This window comes from Periplaneta americana, chromosome 16 (genome assembly GCF_040183065.1).
Source record: "Periplaneta americana isolate PAMFEO1 chromosome 16, P.americana_PAMFEO1_priV1, whole genome shotgun sequence".
In the NCBI taxonomy this organism is placed as follows: domain Eukaryota; kingdom Metazoa; phylum Arthropoda; class Insecta; order Blattodea; family Blattidae; genus Periplaneta; species Periplaneta americana.
Genome location: NC_091132.1, coordinates 22,474,698 through 22,492,180, shown reverse-complemented (window position 1 = coordinate 22,492,180; position 17,483 = coordinate 22,474,698). Strand labels below are relative to the sequence as shown.

Below are 17,483 nucleotides of genomic sequence, written 5' to 3'. Positions count from 1 at the left end.
AATATGTTTATTGCTGCTACCCACACGGCAGAAAGGGAAAGTATTGCCAATTTTACATAAGTGTACATGTTACACGGCCCGCATTCACCATGCTCTGGAGCCGTGTCCAAGTTCAGCACGTTATCATTGACTCTGAACTAGGCTTTCAAAAAAAAGAAAATCGCATTAAAAACGAAAGACGGAAATGTTGCAATAAAATAGCACAGACGCCGTTTCGGTGGTGGGCAGAGTATATAAGTGGAAACCAGCGCCTTGATTGTCATTCAGTCACCTTTGCTGGTACAAGGAATACCATGTCGCTCCCTAAGGTAAGTCCAAGCGTGTGTGTTGACCATGTGGGAACAGAGTTACCGTCGTTAAATCACATCGCAAGAAGGGCCACTATATTTTGCAAGAAGCGCACGTTTCAAGTAATTTGTTACTTTTATAAAATTAGTTATATTGACGTTGTGGCTGAAGTAGCAGCATTTTCTGTTGTAGGAGTAGTGGTACTGGGTTCGATTCCCAGAATAAGAAATTGAAACATCTCTTTAAGCAAATTTGTGCTTATAGCTGGTAAGTTTTAATTTTATTCTTCCTGACACAAGAATTTATGAGCACTTGCCATGCGCAGAATGACAGAAACCAAGTGAATATAGGGAATATCGCTGTATATAAGCACGAAAATTAGCACGGTACCGCTACTAGATTCTGCTATATGAGATGGCATGCGTTGTTAATTTGTGACGCTGTAAGAGGAAGCAACGCTAATTCTCAACATAGAATATCCATACGTCCCGACTAATCGGGATTATCCCGTTTTTGGGTCTGCAAAAATCTGTCCCGACTTTTTTTTAGTAAATAGGTTTTTGTCCCAATTTTTGACGTAAGCCTTTAAGTTATAAACTTTTTACAAGTGTGCCGATAAATTTTACACGTTATACTTGCATAGGCTTACTGTAGACATGGGAGATATTTCCCCATGTTATCGACTTTATCCATTAATGATGGCAATTTTTAATTTGGGTGTTGATTTAAAAAACCGCCAAATTGGTCAGTAGTTGAAAATACTCTTATATGGCTAAGAGAGAAAAAAAACATTATTGCGAATGACAGTTTATTGTTTGATGAAATAATTCATGTTTAATCATTCATAAAAGAAGTCCACATCTGTGAAGTAACGGTTAGCAAGTCTGGCCGTGAAACCTGGTGGCCCGGGTTCGATTCCCGGTCGGGACAAGTTACCTGGTTGAGGTTTTTTCCGGGGTTTTCCCTCAACCCAATATGAGCAAATGCTGGGTAACTGTCGGTGTTGGACCCCGGATTCATTTCACCGGCATTATCACCTTCATTTCATTCAGACGCTAAATAACCTAAGCTGTTGATAAAGCGTCGTAAAATAACCTACTAAAATAAAAAATAAATTCATAAAAGAAACGAGATTGAATATGGCAGTGAGCATTGGAATCAGTTTATGACAGATGGAAAATGGTGTAGCTTCTTAAATTTTTGCCATTGTGGTGTAAAGTGTGTTTTACTAAATTGTTTCAACTTAAGTAAATAAAACTGCAATGGTTTTTATTCATATTTGCTTACAAAACCTGAATTGCTGAATATAATAGTAGCTTCTGCTAAGCATAATTGGAGTAAACAAAGTAAATAAACCTCTTTAGAAGCCTGATTTATGACTTGAGCTAAATATTAATCAATTTTAAAGTGCATTTAATTCCTTCTTATTGCTATAATACTACTCTTATCAAGTATAGTTCGAAATTATTAACATTTCTTCCATCTTTTAATGTTACTTTCGTTTCATTTTGATATATGTACCTATCTTATGATTAAGTTTAAATCAAATAAATAGTGAATTTTAGAAAAAAAACATGGTGTCCCACTTTTTCGTAAAGAAAGTGATTAAAGTTCCACTTTCATTCAAAGCAATTATAGTCACCCCTAAATACGGTTCTATTATTTATATTGGTATATTTATTTGTCAGCCAACATTACAATTCATAGTTACATTTCTGCTTGGACAATGCTTTTATTATATCTCTGCCGGCGAGTGACCGGTAAATAAAAAATGGCTTATCTTGGTTATAGAAGTCAGAGCATTAAAAAGCATTGTAAACTTCTGTTATCTTTCTTCCGCAAACTATGACCTTGCACAGAGGCAGAGATGCAATACGAGATTTGTACTAGTTTGTAGCTCTCACAACATTGCGAATAGAACGACGAATGGCCTCAAAACTTAAAGGATTGTGGTTATGGTTTCAATTTAAATATTTCACGCAGAAATTACCTAGGCCTAATAGTTACAAAGATGTTACAACTATACTATTGTAATATATAAAGAATAATCTTAAACAGGCATATATAAAAATGTATTTTAAAATATTAAAAAAAATAATAATAATTACGAAAGGAAAAGAAAAAGAAAAATAAACAGGGAAACACTCTTATATTATAGAACCACCAGAAAGAACGGAATAAATGTTCTACTAAATAACTATGTGACGAAAAACTAGGCTAGTATATAATAATTAATAAAAAATTAATTAAACGAACAAGATTTAGTAAAGAATAGTCTATATGAAAGAAATATATTAAATGTTACATTAAATACCTAATTTTGTCTTAAATATTTTATTGCTGAGACTTATTAAATCAGTACCAGCAAGAACCAGTTCTGATGAAGGCCAATAGCAGGCCGAAACATGTTAACAACGTAACATAAAATTTAACACGTGAAAGACATATAATACGTTTTTCAAAGTGATATAGTGTTAAAAGTTGTGTAATCAAGATGTATAATGAATTCTTTGTTTCACCACTTCTTATTTATTTCCTCGTTCGTCCCTTAATTCTTACTCAGTCCTTCATTTGTTTTTTTTCATACTTCCTACATAAACGTTGTCGACTGTCTCAAATCTCCCAGTATACAGGATGAAAGTGAAATAGCCTTGCAGATTTTCAGAACGAATAGTTCATGTTATATGTAACAAAAAAAACCATCATATCATATTGGTGGAAAGTTAATAGTTTCTTTTAAAAAATACGTTTTTCTCAAATGTTTAACAACCTCTTATCCGACAACTATTGCGAGTAGGATTGTGATTTTTGTCCATATCGATAGAAAAACTAATAAAGAATAATTTATCCTTCTGGCATATTTCAATAGTGTGGAAGGTTTTCGTATAAATTTAATTTTAAAAACATCTCACTTCAAGCCACTGCACATGCTAGTTGGTTGCAATACAGTACCAGAGAACAACTCATCTAGCGAGACTCACCGAGTTCGTTGACCTCTTACAGCTGTATCACGAGTAGTGTGTGTTAGCGGCGATGTTGCCGGACTGCTGAAACGTCAAACTTAATTTTCTAATTAACCGTGCATTTAATCACAAAACGTAATATAGGTTTTCTATTCATTTAAGTCTACCTTATCGTTCCTTTCAATCAGGAAGGTTATTTCACTTCCACCATTGTATACTTGCAGTGTCTAATTGGCTCGTGCTCCCTTGTCCGCAGGTCACTCTCGTACTCGTCTGCATGGTTGCTGCTGCCCTGGCGCAGTACCACCACGTAGCCCTGCCCGTTGAACACCACGTGGAGGAGCATCACCATGTGAGTAATAACAGATCCCTAAAATTATTGTGATTATTTTGACATTGAGGAACAAGTAGTAAATATTGAGCCCCGGAACAGTAGTATCTACCTTCCGAATCATATCCTTCGGAGTTATAACTGACAGCTACCCTACATGGCACGGAAATAACAGACATTTTCGTTTGCAGGCTCATCCCAAGTACGAATTCAAGTACGGAGTAAAGGACGAACACACCCACGACATCAAGGAACAGCACGAGAAGCGCGATGGTGATAAGGTTGAGGGATACTACAAGCTGGTTGAGCCTGACGGCACCACCCGCACTGTCCACTACACCGCCGACCACCACACCGGATTCCACGCCCAGGTCGTCAGATCGGGACACGCCGTGCACCCTGTTCATCACCACCACTAACGAACTGAAGTCAACCAACACGTTCACCACTCATAATCGCGATACATGGCCATATTGTCATCAGTTGACTTCTTGCACTCATCACTTCGACATCTTCATTATCGTCTCATTTACTCTTTCATCTTTCGAGCGATACAAGTATCTTTACTAGTCACTGGTTCTTAGGTTGGATCTTGAATGAACTCAAGCATGAGAGTAATTTTTGTTGTGAAAGAATTAATCATTTGTTAAATCTGAACATCAGGCTTCGCATGCAGTCTCTATCGAACATCATCCTTTCATAAGTCAATTTCTTGTTTCTGTTGTTATGCTTATAATAAAACGTTAAGCAAAACTTGTATCTTGTTTATCTACCCACATTTTCCCAAACACTATAAACACCCGATTATCTGGTTTAAGGGGGTCAAGGGGTAGTATGTGGTCTCAAGGGCACACAATCTGCTGATGGTTGTGTGCTATTCAAAAGCTTGAGAAATGCCATTTATTCCTACCAAGCCATATGTATGCACTTCCTCGTAGTGGCCCCTAGAAACGTTTTACGGCTAAGCATACAAGGACGAAAAAGCGAGTCCCCGACGCTATAATTGGGAACTATCAGCTAAGGGAGTAAACCCTAACAGAAAATCATCGGCCACCCAGGATTGCTGGATGGTTGGGCTTAGGGCTGACGGCCCCATCCCGGAAAAACCCACTGTTACGAATTCCATCCAACTTTATTGGTGCACGAATGTGGACAGTCAAGGCCAGAAGTAGAGACGGCTGGAATAAAATACTGAGGAAGGCTCTCAATGGGTTGTTGAGCCAATGATGATGATGATGATGATGATTATCTGGTTTAATAAAGGGGAGTAGCTGCACAGAATTTTCAAGAAACACGGATAATTCAAGCAATAGGCATTAAAATGTCCTTCTAATCCCAATTTCTCATAAGGTCATGTATATTAGAGCAATGAGAGGGAATGGCCAATAAAATGAGTCCACACGGGAGTGTACTTAATTTGCTCAAAAATGTAAATCGGGCGATCTTTCATTACCGCAAAAATTGTTGTCGTATTACCGCAATTCAAGGAATATTCATAACCAAATGTCAGCGGTTTGGCAACAATGCAATGTTTCTCCAGTTTATACATTAAATATGTGAAGCATTCTTATTTTAAATGCGGTGTGTTTGAGAAATACATAGAATTCTCTCCATTATTATGAGCTAGTAATTCATCAGATAATCTCAAAACGACAAATGGGACAGAATCATTCCACAGCCAATTGAAAAAGCAGTTTATGAATCTCTCCCTTCAGTGCACGTGCTCAAGTAACTCCAAAGTCAAATGTATATCTCGATCAATTTTGTTGGCAATAGAGGAGTTAGCAAACTTGACAAAGAAATACACAGATATTTGAGAAAATTACGTAAATGGTTCCAAATTCTTGATGAACTACACTAAAACTGCGGGACACCGTTGCGAACCAATGAACTTCTAAACAAAAACTGGGAGAATTCTTTTTGCTGAAACGAATCCTGTGGAGAATGACAACATTAACAACAGAAGTAAGCCACACAGACGAATCTTTCGGTGCATGCACTGTTGCCAAATCTGATCGTTCGTATTATTTAGCTTTTGCGCAATGAAATTTTTGCTATAATGAAAACTCCGAAATTTGCAGAAAAGTTATGCGGTTTTGGTCTAATGTAAGACACCGCCATACATTGACAGCAAACCTTTCCTGGAAATTCCTGCAGAGAATAGTGGAAACTAAGGACAAAGGAAAGCAATGATGTGACCTCACATAATCATGACGTGAATAAATAACGCGATGCAAATTCCTGATGTTCTAAAGAAGCAACATCATTCACCATTTCTGGTGAACAGCTCTTGGCAGTGGATCCGAAAGGTAGTCTACTCTTCTATTTTGTTTTCCCTAGTTATGGAGGGAATATATAACTTAGAAACATTTGATGGTTCTGTATCAGTGACGTGGTAAAGAAGCTGAAAATTCTCTCATCGTCTCAAATAATACCACTAATTACTAGACAGCGTGAGTTGGAGCATAATACGAAACCTGGTTGAGGTTTTTCCTCAATCAATTGAAGCAGAATTGCTGGGTAATTTTCCGCGTTGGACCTCGGACTCATTTCACCATCATTAATTCACATATCATCATCATCATCATCATCATCATCCATACCATAGTCCGGGTTAAGTTCACGGTGCGGCATGCTCTACTTGTGCAAGGGCACGGCCGTTCGGCTATCCAATCATTCACATAATAGGAGTGGTAAGCACAATAAGCATCAGGCTGCAGTGCAAGCCTTCGGGTTCCTCCTCCATACAAGAGAGAAAAAAAGAGATATGGATGTATATAGGCAAAAGCGAATGTTTCAATTTCTGATTAATAAAATGTCAAAAAGTGACATGATTCAAAGATAGAGAACAGCGATATCGAGAGCAATTAATTTGAAATAATTCAGAACAGAATGGTATGTTGATAGCAATTGTTTGATTAATAAATTTTCATTCAGAATGATATTTCCAAGCAAAAATTAAAAACAATGTTACGAATGATGCTATAAAAAAAGTATTTGTATTTTTATTTAAACTCTTCATTGTATTTGGTATAATAATTAGTAATAATAAATATAACTTTCCTTTAATTAATGCTGAAACTGATGTTTAAAAACATACCGATTTTTCTTCCAAACTACCGATATTTTTTCCTTCGCCTCCCGAAATTTGTTCCTTACAGGTTGGGAGCGCTGTGTAGTATGATTCACAGATCGATGTAGAGAGTCGTGAATGGTTGATATCTAACTTTTGTTGCATGTGATTGGTGTCTATCAAATGAATAACGTATAAATGGGATATTCTTTAAAATCTTGATTATATCCATTAACAATAAATACGTGCTTACGTTGAATTATAATTATATTGTAAACCTTAAGCGATATTTAGTTTCATAATTTCATAAATACGACGTTTTTACACGTAATCAGTCTGAACATAACAATAATATGAATTTGTTTGACCTATGTTTATTGTTATACTCGTAGAGCAGAATTTTCCTTATAATCCACATTCACTAGCTTTCTGGCTCTTTGAGATAGGTAACGGCAAAGCCAGTCCAACGTATATTACCGGGTGAAACAAAATGGTACGCCAGTTGTACCGCATCTCTGTTGCGTTATTCGAATCGGGTTCGTTGAATGACTGGCACACACTGCAAGGCAAGCGTAAGTAAATGAAACGTACTACGTGACATCTAGAAAAAACTCCTCGCACACAGTTTGAGACATCAACGAATGGAAAGACAAACGTATTCAGTGAACTAGTCAGTCTAATCGGTCGGCAGAAAGAAACGTGTGGGGTCGAGCGAAGCTACACTGGTGCCTACAGTACATCGGGACTGATCTGCGTTGGAGAGCTAGTTCCTGTCAAGAAGGTACGTAAATATTTTAATTTAGATTAAAAAATATAACAGAATAATATTCATTCATATTTATTATCATCAGACGGTTTCCCTCACATTTCTGCATACGGTCCATCACTACACTTGATTACATTCAATCATATATCCTAACATACTTCTCCTATCATCTATATCTCCCCATAAAGTTAAACCCTATTTCAGTCTATTGTCTTCCTCCATCCTTTCTAACAATAATATTTCTTCCTGTAATAACGTAATAAAATGTGTGATTGTTTACCAGATGCTTCTACATAACTTTAAAGATAAAGGCCAATCTTCGATATCTCCCCACACCACACGAGGGACTGACGCCTGATTTGCTTTCATTATAGGTTAGAGTTAAGGGGGGGGGAGGTACACCATTGGTCTGCATACATTCATTGAAATTCATTTTTTTATATCTCCGCTATTCAACGAAAAATTCAAATATCTTGGAGCAACAGTAACAAATATAAATGACACTCGGGAGGAAATTAAACGCAGAATAAATATGGGAAATGCGTGTTATTATTCGGTTGAGAAGCTTCCATCATCTAGTCTGCTGTCAAAAAATCTGAAAGTTAGAATTTATAAAACAGTTATATTACCGGTTCTTCTGTATGGTGTGAAACTTGGACTCTCACTCTGAGAGAGGAACATAGGTTAAGGGTGTTTGAGAATAAGGTGCTTAGGAAAATATTTGGGGCTAAGAGGGATGAAGTTACAGGAGAATGGAGAAAGTTACACAACGCAGAACTGCACGCATTGTATTCTTAATAATTAGGGACATTAAATCCAGACGTTTGCGATGGGCAGGGCATGTAGCACGTATGGGCGAGTCCAGAAATGCATATAGAGTGTTAGTTGGGAGACCGGAGGGAAAAAGACCTTTGGGGAGGCCGAGACGTAGATGGGAGAATAATATTAAAATGGATTTGAGGGAGGTGGGTTATGATGATAGAAATTGGATTAATCTTGCACAGGATAGGGACCGATGGCGGGCTTATGTGAGGGCGGCAATGAACCTTCGGGTTCCTTAAAAGCCATTTGTAAGTAAGTAAGTATATCTCCGCTAATATAAAGCTAAATGAACAAAACATTTAATGCTTAATATAGCCTACATAAATTATACTTTATAAACGCTATTCAGCGTATTAATATAAGTAATAATTACATGTAAAAATAATATCAAATTTGCATATTTTTGAAACCGTAAAGCATTTACATAATAAGATACACAATTAATTAAATATCTGCACGATTCTTTTATTGGAATGTTTTAAAGATATACAACAACAAAATATTCTGGGATCTTTCACCTGTTCCTCCAGAAAATATTTTTTTCTTAATAAAAAATTTGAGAAAATTTAATAATTGAAGGTAGCCTACGTAACGATTAAAAAAAAAATGTTTCCTGAAGGAAAAGGTAAAAGATCCTAGACTATGTTGTTGATGTCTATCTTTAAAACATTCCAGTAAAATAATCATGCAGATATGTAATTAAGTGTATATTTTAGTATGTAAATGTTTTACGGTTGTAACAAAAATATGCAAGTTTGATATTTTTACAGGTAATTTTTGTAGTAGTAAGGTATGTAAGTAACATGAGATCGAGGTATGTGAGAAGGTCAGTAGGTTGCAGTAGCGTACGCAGAATTTTGTCAAGGGGAGGGTCATTATTAAGAATATAATTTACATGATCGGTATTTCAAATTTTGTGTATTATTATTATTATTATTATTATTATTATTATTATTATTATGTTACGATATATTTATTAATATTACGATTATGGATAAAAAATAATCAAATCTAAATACCTATGTAATTAATTAAGTTCAAAAAGGGGGTTCAAACCTGGCAACCCCTCCCCTCTCTTCTGTACCCCTCTAGTGGGTTGAGGGGATACTTATTTAAGTGACGTGAGGCCGAGGAATGTGGAAAGGTTTCGATGATTTAAATACCGGTACGTTTTCTCTTCCGTGTGTAGTGTGGGGAGATAAGGAAGTTTTTATATTTAAAAATATTTTAATTGACTGGGACATGGCATAACCTGGAAAGTATGAGGCTCAATTTTTGTGATTTCTTACTAACGTAGAACGTTTAAATGGGCACCTATTCCGGAAAGATGTACGTTACCATTTCCGAAATAACATACGTTCATCTTGCTTCTTAGTTACATAATAATAAAACAAGTTGGAATATTATCACCGCATATGTTATGTATTATATTCAAGATATTACTTGTTGCTAGAGCAGCGAATGCTGCACTTAATATGTGCTTGGCCTGGCAACAATAATAATTAAGTTCTTTGTTTTATGGTTATGCTAAGATGTTTCTCATCAAACGATGATATATGATTATTTCAAATCACAAACCACCAACTATGCAATTATAGGGTATTTCTGCCTTCTTTTGGCTCTTCTATGTGAATAGTAAAAGTGGGATATTCCACTGAAATGCCAATTAAACGGTATTATGCATTCTAATCTGCAGTGCTATTCTTGGAAGTCATTTTCGAATAGCATAATATAAAACAGTTAAAAATTAAACATCTTACACTTCGCTTTAATAAAAGTTTAATTTCATCATCTACATCACAATAAAGGGAGGCCGGGTAGCTCAGTTGGTAGAGCAGCTGGCTACGGACTGGAAGGTCCGGGGTTCGATCCCAGGTGGTAACAGGGTTTTTTTCTCGTTGCCAAACTTTCAGAACGGCCCCGAGGTTCACTCACCCTCCTACAAAATTGAGTACCGGGTCAGAGCGTGGTGCCGATCACACCACCTCAATCTAGTGCCGAGGTCATGGAAAGTATGGGGCTTTACCTCCATGCCCCCCCCCCAAGTGCCTTCATGACATGTTACGGGGATACCTTTAAATTTATTATTTTAATAATATTTTAATTTTGTCCCTACATAGATGTATTATTTTAATAAAATTTTAATTTTGTCGTCTACATCACAATTTATTGCTTTAATACAATTTTAATTTTGTCGTCGACTTTACAATTTATCGCTTTAATAGTGAAGTTCATAGTCGTCTTCTCACGGAGGCCTAAAACAAACGAAGACATAGTATACATTACCGATAGTTGTATGTAAGGAACTCGAGTGTTTTTCAGATCTGAAATGTCACAGATACAGGACATCATTTTATTTTTACTAACAGAGTCCGTATAGGTCAGTTTCTATCTGATGCTTTTCCATTTCACTGCGGGCTAAAGCAGGGAGATGCACTATCACGTTTACTTTTTAACTTCGCTCTAGAATATGCCATCAAGAAAGTTCAGGATAACAGGCAGGGTTTGGAATTGAACGGGTTACATCAGCTTCTTGTCTATGCGGATGACGTGAATATATGTTAGGAGAAAATACACAAACGATTAGGGAAAACACGGAAATTTTACTTGAAGCAAGTAAAGCGATCGGTTTGGAAGTAAATCCCGAAAAGACAAAGTATATGATTATGTCTCGTGACCAGAATATTGTACGAAATGGAAATATAAAAATTGGAGATTTATCCTTCGAAGGGGTGGAAAAATTCAAATATCTTGGAGCGACAGTAACAAACATAAATGACACTCGGGAGGAAATTAAACGCAGAATAAATATGGGAAATGCGTGTTATTATTCGGTTGAGAAGCTCTTATCATCCAGTCTGCTGTCCAAAAATCTGAAAGTTAGAATTTATAAAACAATTATATTACCGGTTCTTCTGTATGGTTGTGAAACTTGGACTCTCACTCTGAGAGAGGAACATAGGTTAAGGGTGTTTGAGAATAAGGTGCTTAGGAAAATATTTGGGGCTAAGAGGGATGAAGTTACAGGAGAATGGAGAAAGTTACACAACACAGAACTGCACGCATTGTATTCTTCACCTGACATAATTAGGAACTTAAAATCCAGACGTTTGAGATGGGCAGGGCATGTAGCACGTATGGGCAAATCCAGAAATGGATATAGAGTGTTAGTTGGGAGACCGGAGGGAAAAAGACCTTTAGGGAGGCCGAGACGTAGATGGGAAGATAATATTAAAATAGATTTGAGGGAGGTGGGGTATGATGATAGAGACTGGATTAATCTTGCACAGGATAGGGACCGCTGGCGGGCTTATGCGAGGACGGCAATGAACCTTCGGGTTTCTTAAAAGCCATTTGTAAGTAAGTAACATTTTTAATATTAACTTGCCTATACCTCTGGATCAACGCCGTTTGCTACCCCCTTCCACGACTGGAGTTCGATGATATTGGCGTAATATACAAACAAATCACTTTCCTAGGTATAGGAGGGAAGAAAAGTAGTTCATCCATTTACGTAAACTAGGAAATATTGCGCTTTTGAGCTTGATCACTTTCATTACGTTTTTGTTTAATCAAAATACAGTAAAGTATTAACAATGTGTTTTTACTCACGAACTGAGCTGTCCATGTGGACGTATTCATTATGCAGTGTATATTATACTTTCTACAGCACATTAGCGTACGATATAGAGAATGAAAACAGTTGTATAATATTACGTAGACGTCCAATTCCTAACAGAAATTAATGTTCTCAGAAAAGAGCTAAGACAGCCCAGCCACTAGCTGGCGAATAAAAGCTGGTGGGGGGAAATCGGGATAAGACGTAGGCAAATGGACGACAGTACCTGAGCGAAAATGATGCAATATTGAGTCGACCTGGTTGGCGAGTTGGTATAGCGCTGGCCTTCTACGCCCAAGGTTGCGGGTTCGATCCCGGGTCAGGTCGATGGCATTTAAGTGTGCTTAAATGTGACAGGCTCATGTCAGTAGATTTACTGGCATGTAAAAGAACTCCTGCGGGACAAAATTCCGGCACATCCGGCGACGCTGATATAACCTCTGCAGTTGCGAGCGTCGTTAAATAAAAACATAACATTTGCAATATTGAAAGCTCTTTCGTCACTAGAAAACGCGAACATATTTTTTGAATGTACTGTTTACTATGACCGTAAGGCTACTATGACTGTATATGCGGTCTTGGAGCTGTGTGGAGGGGTGGGAGTTAAGTACATTCAGAAACTCAGGTACAATAAAAATTGAAGTAAAAATAAAATGATGTCCCTGTATAAGTTCAAAGCAGATCTCTTCGATCTGCTACACCGAGACTGCCCCTGCTCGCCAGACTTACAAAGAAACTCTACGGCTGATTGACTATCTGTAATTTATTATCACCTTAACTGTTAAAGCACTCACACGAGCTATTCACGTACTGCGTTTCCATCTGCGCAAGTTAAGATATGTTATCTGGACGGTCCGTCTTTCTCCTAGACGCAGTTTTCCGTCGAATCGCTTTCAGCATTTCCAAGGAAGGCTGGAGAGTTTCCTCTTTCAGATTTGGTGTCGCAGTCACAGGTTTATTTTCTTTGCGCGAGGTGATCATTTGTGCAAACAGCGTCCCGGCAATGATACTCATCCCGGTCCAGAAACATTTTATCGTTTTATCCATTTAACCACAAAAGTCTTACGATGCACTGAACCTATTGAAAAATGAGATCGGTCACGTTGCTAGGCGACTGTTACTACAATGGGAAATAAGCTTGAATTTTTATTTCCCTCGAAAAACGCTCTGATAGTGGGAAATACAGTAAAACCTTGGATTACGAGCGTAATTCGTTTCGAAAACGTGCTCTTAATCCAAAACAATCGCATGTCAAAGCGACGTTCTTCATAAATGCAAACTCAGATCAATTCGTTTCACACCACTTTATTTCATATAAAATAAAGTAAAATCCAACACAATAGTGCAACACAAATTACTTTACTGTGTTTTGTTTTTGAGTGTCTTTCACCTGTTTTACTGCTTACTAAACTTCTTGAACATTTAAAGAAAATGTTTTCACTATCACTAACGGAATCACTTCTGACTACTTGACTGACTGAAATCTTTTGCTTTGACTAAAAACCTATCCAATGACACCTGCTTTTGCCTCGTTTTGAGGATTTTGAAGAAATGTAACACTGCGTTGTCGTTTAACAGATTTATCGCACGCACTGCTACAACCTTATTAGCAGAGACCGGAACTTTGGCAGAATCCTTTTTAAATACAGAGTGATTTATATAGAACTGACACATTTCTTTCATTAATTGTTTCAAAACGAATTGTGCTAGCGACAACTTATTATACCTAAAATGTAGAGGAATTTTGGGAGATTATTTACCTCTGTAACAAATGTTGTCCGGCGTTGTCAATTCCGGAGATCTCGGTGACCACAGGTTCCTGGAAATTATTCGGTCGTCACATAACCGGATAAATGGAACCATGCTTCATCTATGAACCATGTGATGGACAATATGGCAGGATTTTGCACAATGAACGTCTGAAACCAACGACAATAATTCAATCTTTTATCCTTATCTGGTTCCTGTAGCTGATGAACAACCGTAACCCTATATGGCTTTAGACTCTCTGACACCGTCTTAATGATTTTTTGGATGACTGCTCCATCAATTACAGCTACTCAAAGGGCATACCAGAGAGAATTTGGTGTTCGCAATCCTCCCAAAAGAAACACAATACTGGGACTGGTAAACAAATTGGAAACAACTGGATCTCTGGTGAGTGAAAAGGGCAAGCATCGTTCATCTAGGCTTCCCACGGTTGTTGTTGACGTAAGAGCACGACTGGAGCAGTCACCCAAAAAATCATTAAGACGTTTGTCGCAGGAGACAAATGTGTCAGAGAGCCTAAAGCCATATAGGGTTACGGTTGTTCATCAGCTACAGGAACCAGATAAGGATAAAATATTGAATTATTGTCGTTGGTTTCAGACGTTCATTGTGCAAAATCCTGCCATATTGTCCATCACATGGTTCCATTTATCCGGTTATGTGACTACCGAATAATTTCCAGGAACCTGTGGCCACCGAGATCTCCGGATTTGACAACGCCGAACAACATTTGCTATAGAGGTAAATAATCTCCCAAAACTCCTCTACATTTTAGGTATAATAAGTTGTCGCTAGCACAATTCGTTCTGAAACAATTAATGAAAGAAATATGTCAGTTCTATATAAATCACTCTGTATGTTAAAACTATCTTCATTTTGAAAGTAAATCTGTACGAATTATACCTTTGTGATTAAAGCGTCACAGTTTTATGTTGCCCTTTTCTACCTTTTAAAATATAGGTGCCTAATTTAGAAAATAAATGCCTTTTTTGCCTTTATTTGATTATTTATCTATTATTTATTAATTTATTATTAAAATTGCCTAAAGGTATATTTTAATTTATTTTTATAACCACTACAATGAAAGTGAGTGACTTCACCGAATGTATATTATTGTCTTTCAGTCAGTTCATATTCTCTTTGCAACAGTGAGTGCTGCCGTGCAAAAATGTATAACAGTAAGCGTTTTAATTATCGCTTGTGTTTATTTGACAAGGCAATGATGAGTGCGGTCTAACGTTATTTTTAACGGCTATTTTTGTTTCAGTTTTCGTTGCGACGTTGTTGTAGCTAGCTAAATATTTCATATCGCAACATATCAGTACAACCAAACACAAAAATGTACTTTCCAAGGCTACTGGGAAGAAGATGTCTTTGCTTCCAACAGTAATTGCAACATCGAGTCGAAAATCTCAATTTGCATTCGACTTATGTAAAACTTCTCTTGCTGCCGAAATTCCTTGTGGAAAGTGCAAGGTTGTGGGTCTAGTGCAGGGTTTTTTAAATTGCCTTTTATTGCGTATTTTAGCTATTAACAATGCCTTTTTGCATGCCTTTTTAGCTATTTATGATGCCTTTTTGCCTGCCTATTTTAATGATTCATAATCCCTAAACTTCCAGTCTCTGCTTATCAGGATGGTGAATTTGAACACAATTTTGTACTGCTTCCCACTTTTTACACACCTCTTTAATCTCACTTGAAGCGAGGAATTCGTCCGTTCTTTTCTCCTCTTCCTCCTCGAACGAGATCCCCTGTGCTGTTGAAGGAAAATTGTGATCACGGCAAGCGACAAAAATTACGTACAAATCGTGCTGCTCGTATCGCAAGACATTGTTCGTTTATCAAACAAAAATGTTTTTCCATTGTTCACTCGTTTTGAAAAACACTCGTAAACCAAGTTACTAGCAATTCAAGGTTTTACTGTATGATATTATACTCTCACAATACGCTTTCACCATGATTATCGGAAGAAAAATAAAAGAGGTAAAAGTGCGAATTCTAAATGAGGCAGTAGAGCAAGTGGACAGCTTCAAATACAGCAGTAACATAGCTGCTACCAGGAAGTCAAAAGGAGTATAGGAATGATAAAGGAAGTTTTTACTAGAAAAAGGAGCATCTTCTGCGGACCTCTGGAGACAAAAAAAACTAAGGAAGAGACTAGTGAGGTGCTTTGTGTGAACTGTGGCATTGTATGGGGTATTAACGACGAAGTAAAGAGAAGTGACTACTATTTGAAATGTAGATATGGAGAAGAATGGAGCTTGTGAAATGGACAGACAGAATAAGAAATGAAGCTGTGTTGGAAAGAGTGGGTGAAGAAAGAATGATGCTGAAACTGATCAGGAAGAAAATAGGAATTGGTGGGATCGCTGGCTGAGAAGAAACTGTCTACTGAAGGATGCACTGCAAGAAATGGTGAACGGGAGAAAAGTTCGGGGCAGAAAAAGATTTCAGGTGATAGACAACTTTAAGATATATATGGGTAATATACGGAGACTAAGAAGAAGGCAGAAAATAAGAAAGATAGGAGAATGCTGGGTTTGCAGTGAAAGACCTACTGTGAATGGATACGTTTTCGTCGTGCTTGATAAAAAATATTGTAGGTCCACTGCATTTTTTGCCCGGAAGCCTATAATGCTGTTAAGAGGCTCTGATCACGGGCTTGCCCAACGGATTATAAATCGGGGGTACGCCGGAGATTAAACCCGGGTCCAGACGATTATAAATGCAGCGCTCTAGCCATTGGATCACCGTGGCAGCTTCATTATATTTTTCGAAGTTAAAATTGTTTCCATAGCCGGTGGCGGGTACATTTCCAAATCCATTTTTTCCCATATAAAATGTTCTCAATGACAATTTTCCCAAGAACATTTTTTGAAACGGGTCCTTTTCCCAATTTATTAACCTTTCAACTACAAAATAATTAAGGCATAGAAAGAAAAGTTGTGGCCTACTAATTTCAAGTAGGCCTATGTTAATACAGTATACCATTGTTCTTGAATTCTTGACATTTTGATACAGTGTTGCGTATTTTAGTAGCCCAGACTTCTTAGAGCATCTGGAGCATGCTGATATGATTGTTGTGATCCTTTTAGCACGATAATATGAAACCTTTCACTTTTGTTGTGATATTTGCTTAAACTGTGAATTGAAGGGAATTCTACATTGTCAACGGATAGGAAAATTGTCCTTTGCCAAGTCTGTGACAAAAATATGAGTTAATTTTATTATAAATCTTTATTATATCATAAATTATAATATCAATATAGCTCAGCAGTAAATATTTTTGTTATATTATTTACAGTAAGTTTAATTTTTTTTAAGAAAATTTGGAGAAATATTTAGTTGTGTACTGTAACAAAAACAATTGATCAAATGATCATGAAGTGATTGGTGAATTATATTTGAAATAATGATTAATAACATGAGTACATGACTAATGAGAATTTATGTTAGTAGGCCTAATTATAATTTAATTACCAAATAAATTCAATTAAAGAATAGCATTATTCCATTTTTGTGATTAGTTCATTACATTTATTATTTGAAAAAAATTATGAGAAAATTGTGAATTTCATTGAAAATTAAAATATCTTTTGGTGCATATTTCTCAATTTTTAGAGCAAATTGTCTACGTTTTTACTGCATAAATGCATGCATATATTCACTAATTTTAGTGCATATAAATCCGCCCCTCTAGTTATGAAACACACTAATCCCTCCCAGCTAACGCTCTCTCATCCTTTTATATTTATTACATGTATTGTAATTACAATGATCTGAGAAGGTGGGATATGATGGTAGGTACTGGATTAATCTTGCTCAAGATAGGGACCGATGACGGGTTTAT

General features: G+C 36.8%; 1 protein-coding gene across 1 annotated transcript; it reads left to right on the top strand.

The window, feature by feature from the left end:
- Positions 1-215: 215 nt before the first annotated feature.
- On the top strand, positions 216-4,335 carry LOC138691107 (cuticle protein 19-like). Its single transcript, XM_069812825.1, has 3 exons — positions 216-308; positions 3,508-3,603; positions 3,774-4,335. The coding sequence occupies exons 1-3, from the start codon at positions 294-296 to the stop codon at positions 3,999-4,001; spliced, it is 339 nt and encodes a 112-aa protein (XP_069668926.1). The 5' UTR covers positions 216-293; the 3' UTR covers positions 4,002-4,335.
- Positions 4,336-17,483: the final 13,148 nt, after the last annotated feature.

What these genes read in the sequence shown, in the direction of transcription:
- LOC138691107 (XM_069812825.1), top strand. An exon ending in ACGTGGAGGAGCATCACCAT is followed by an intron (nt 3,604 to 3,773) that starts GTGAGTAATAAC and finishes TTTCGTTTGCAG; the next exon opens with GCTCATCCCAAGTACGAATT.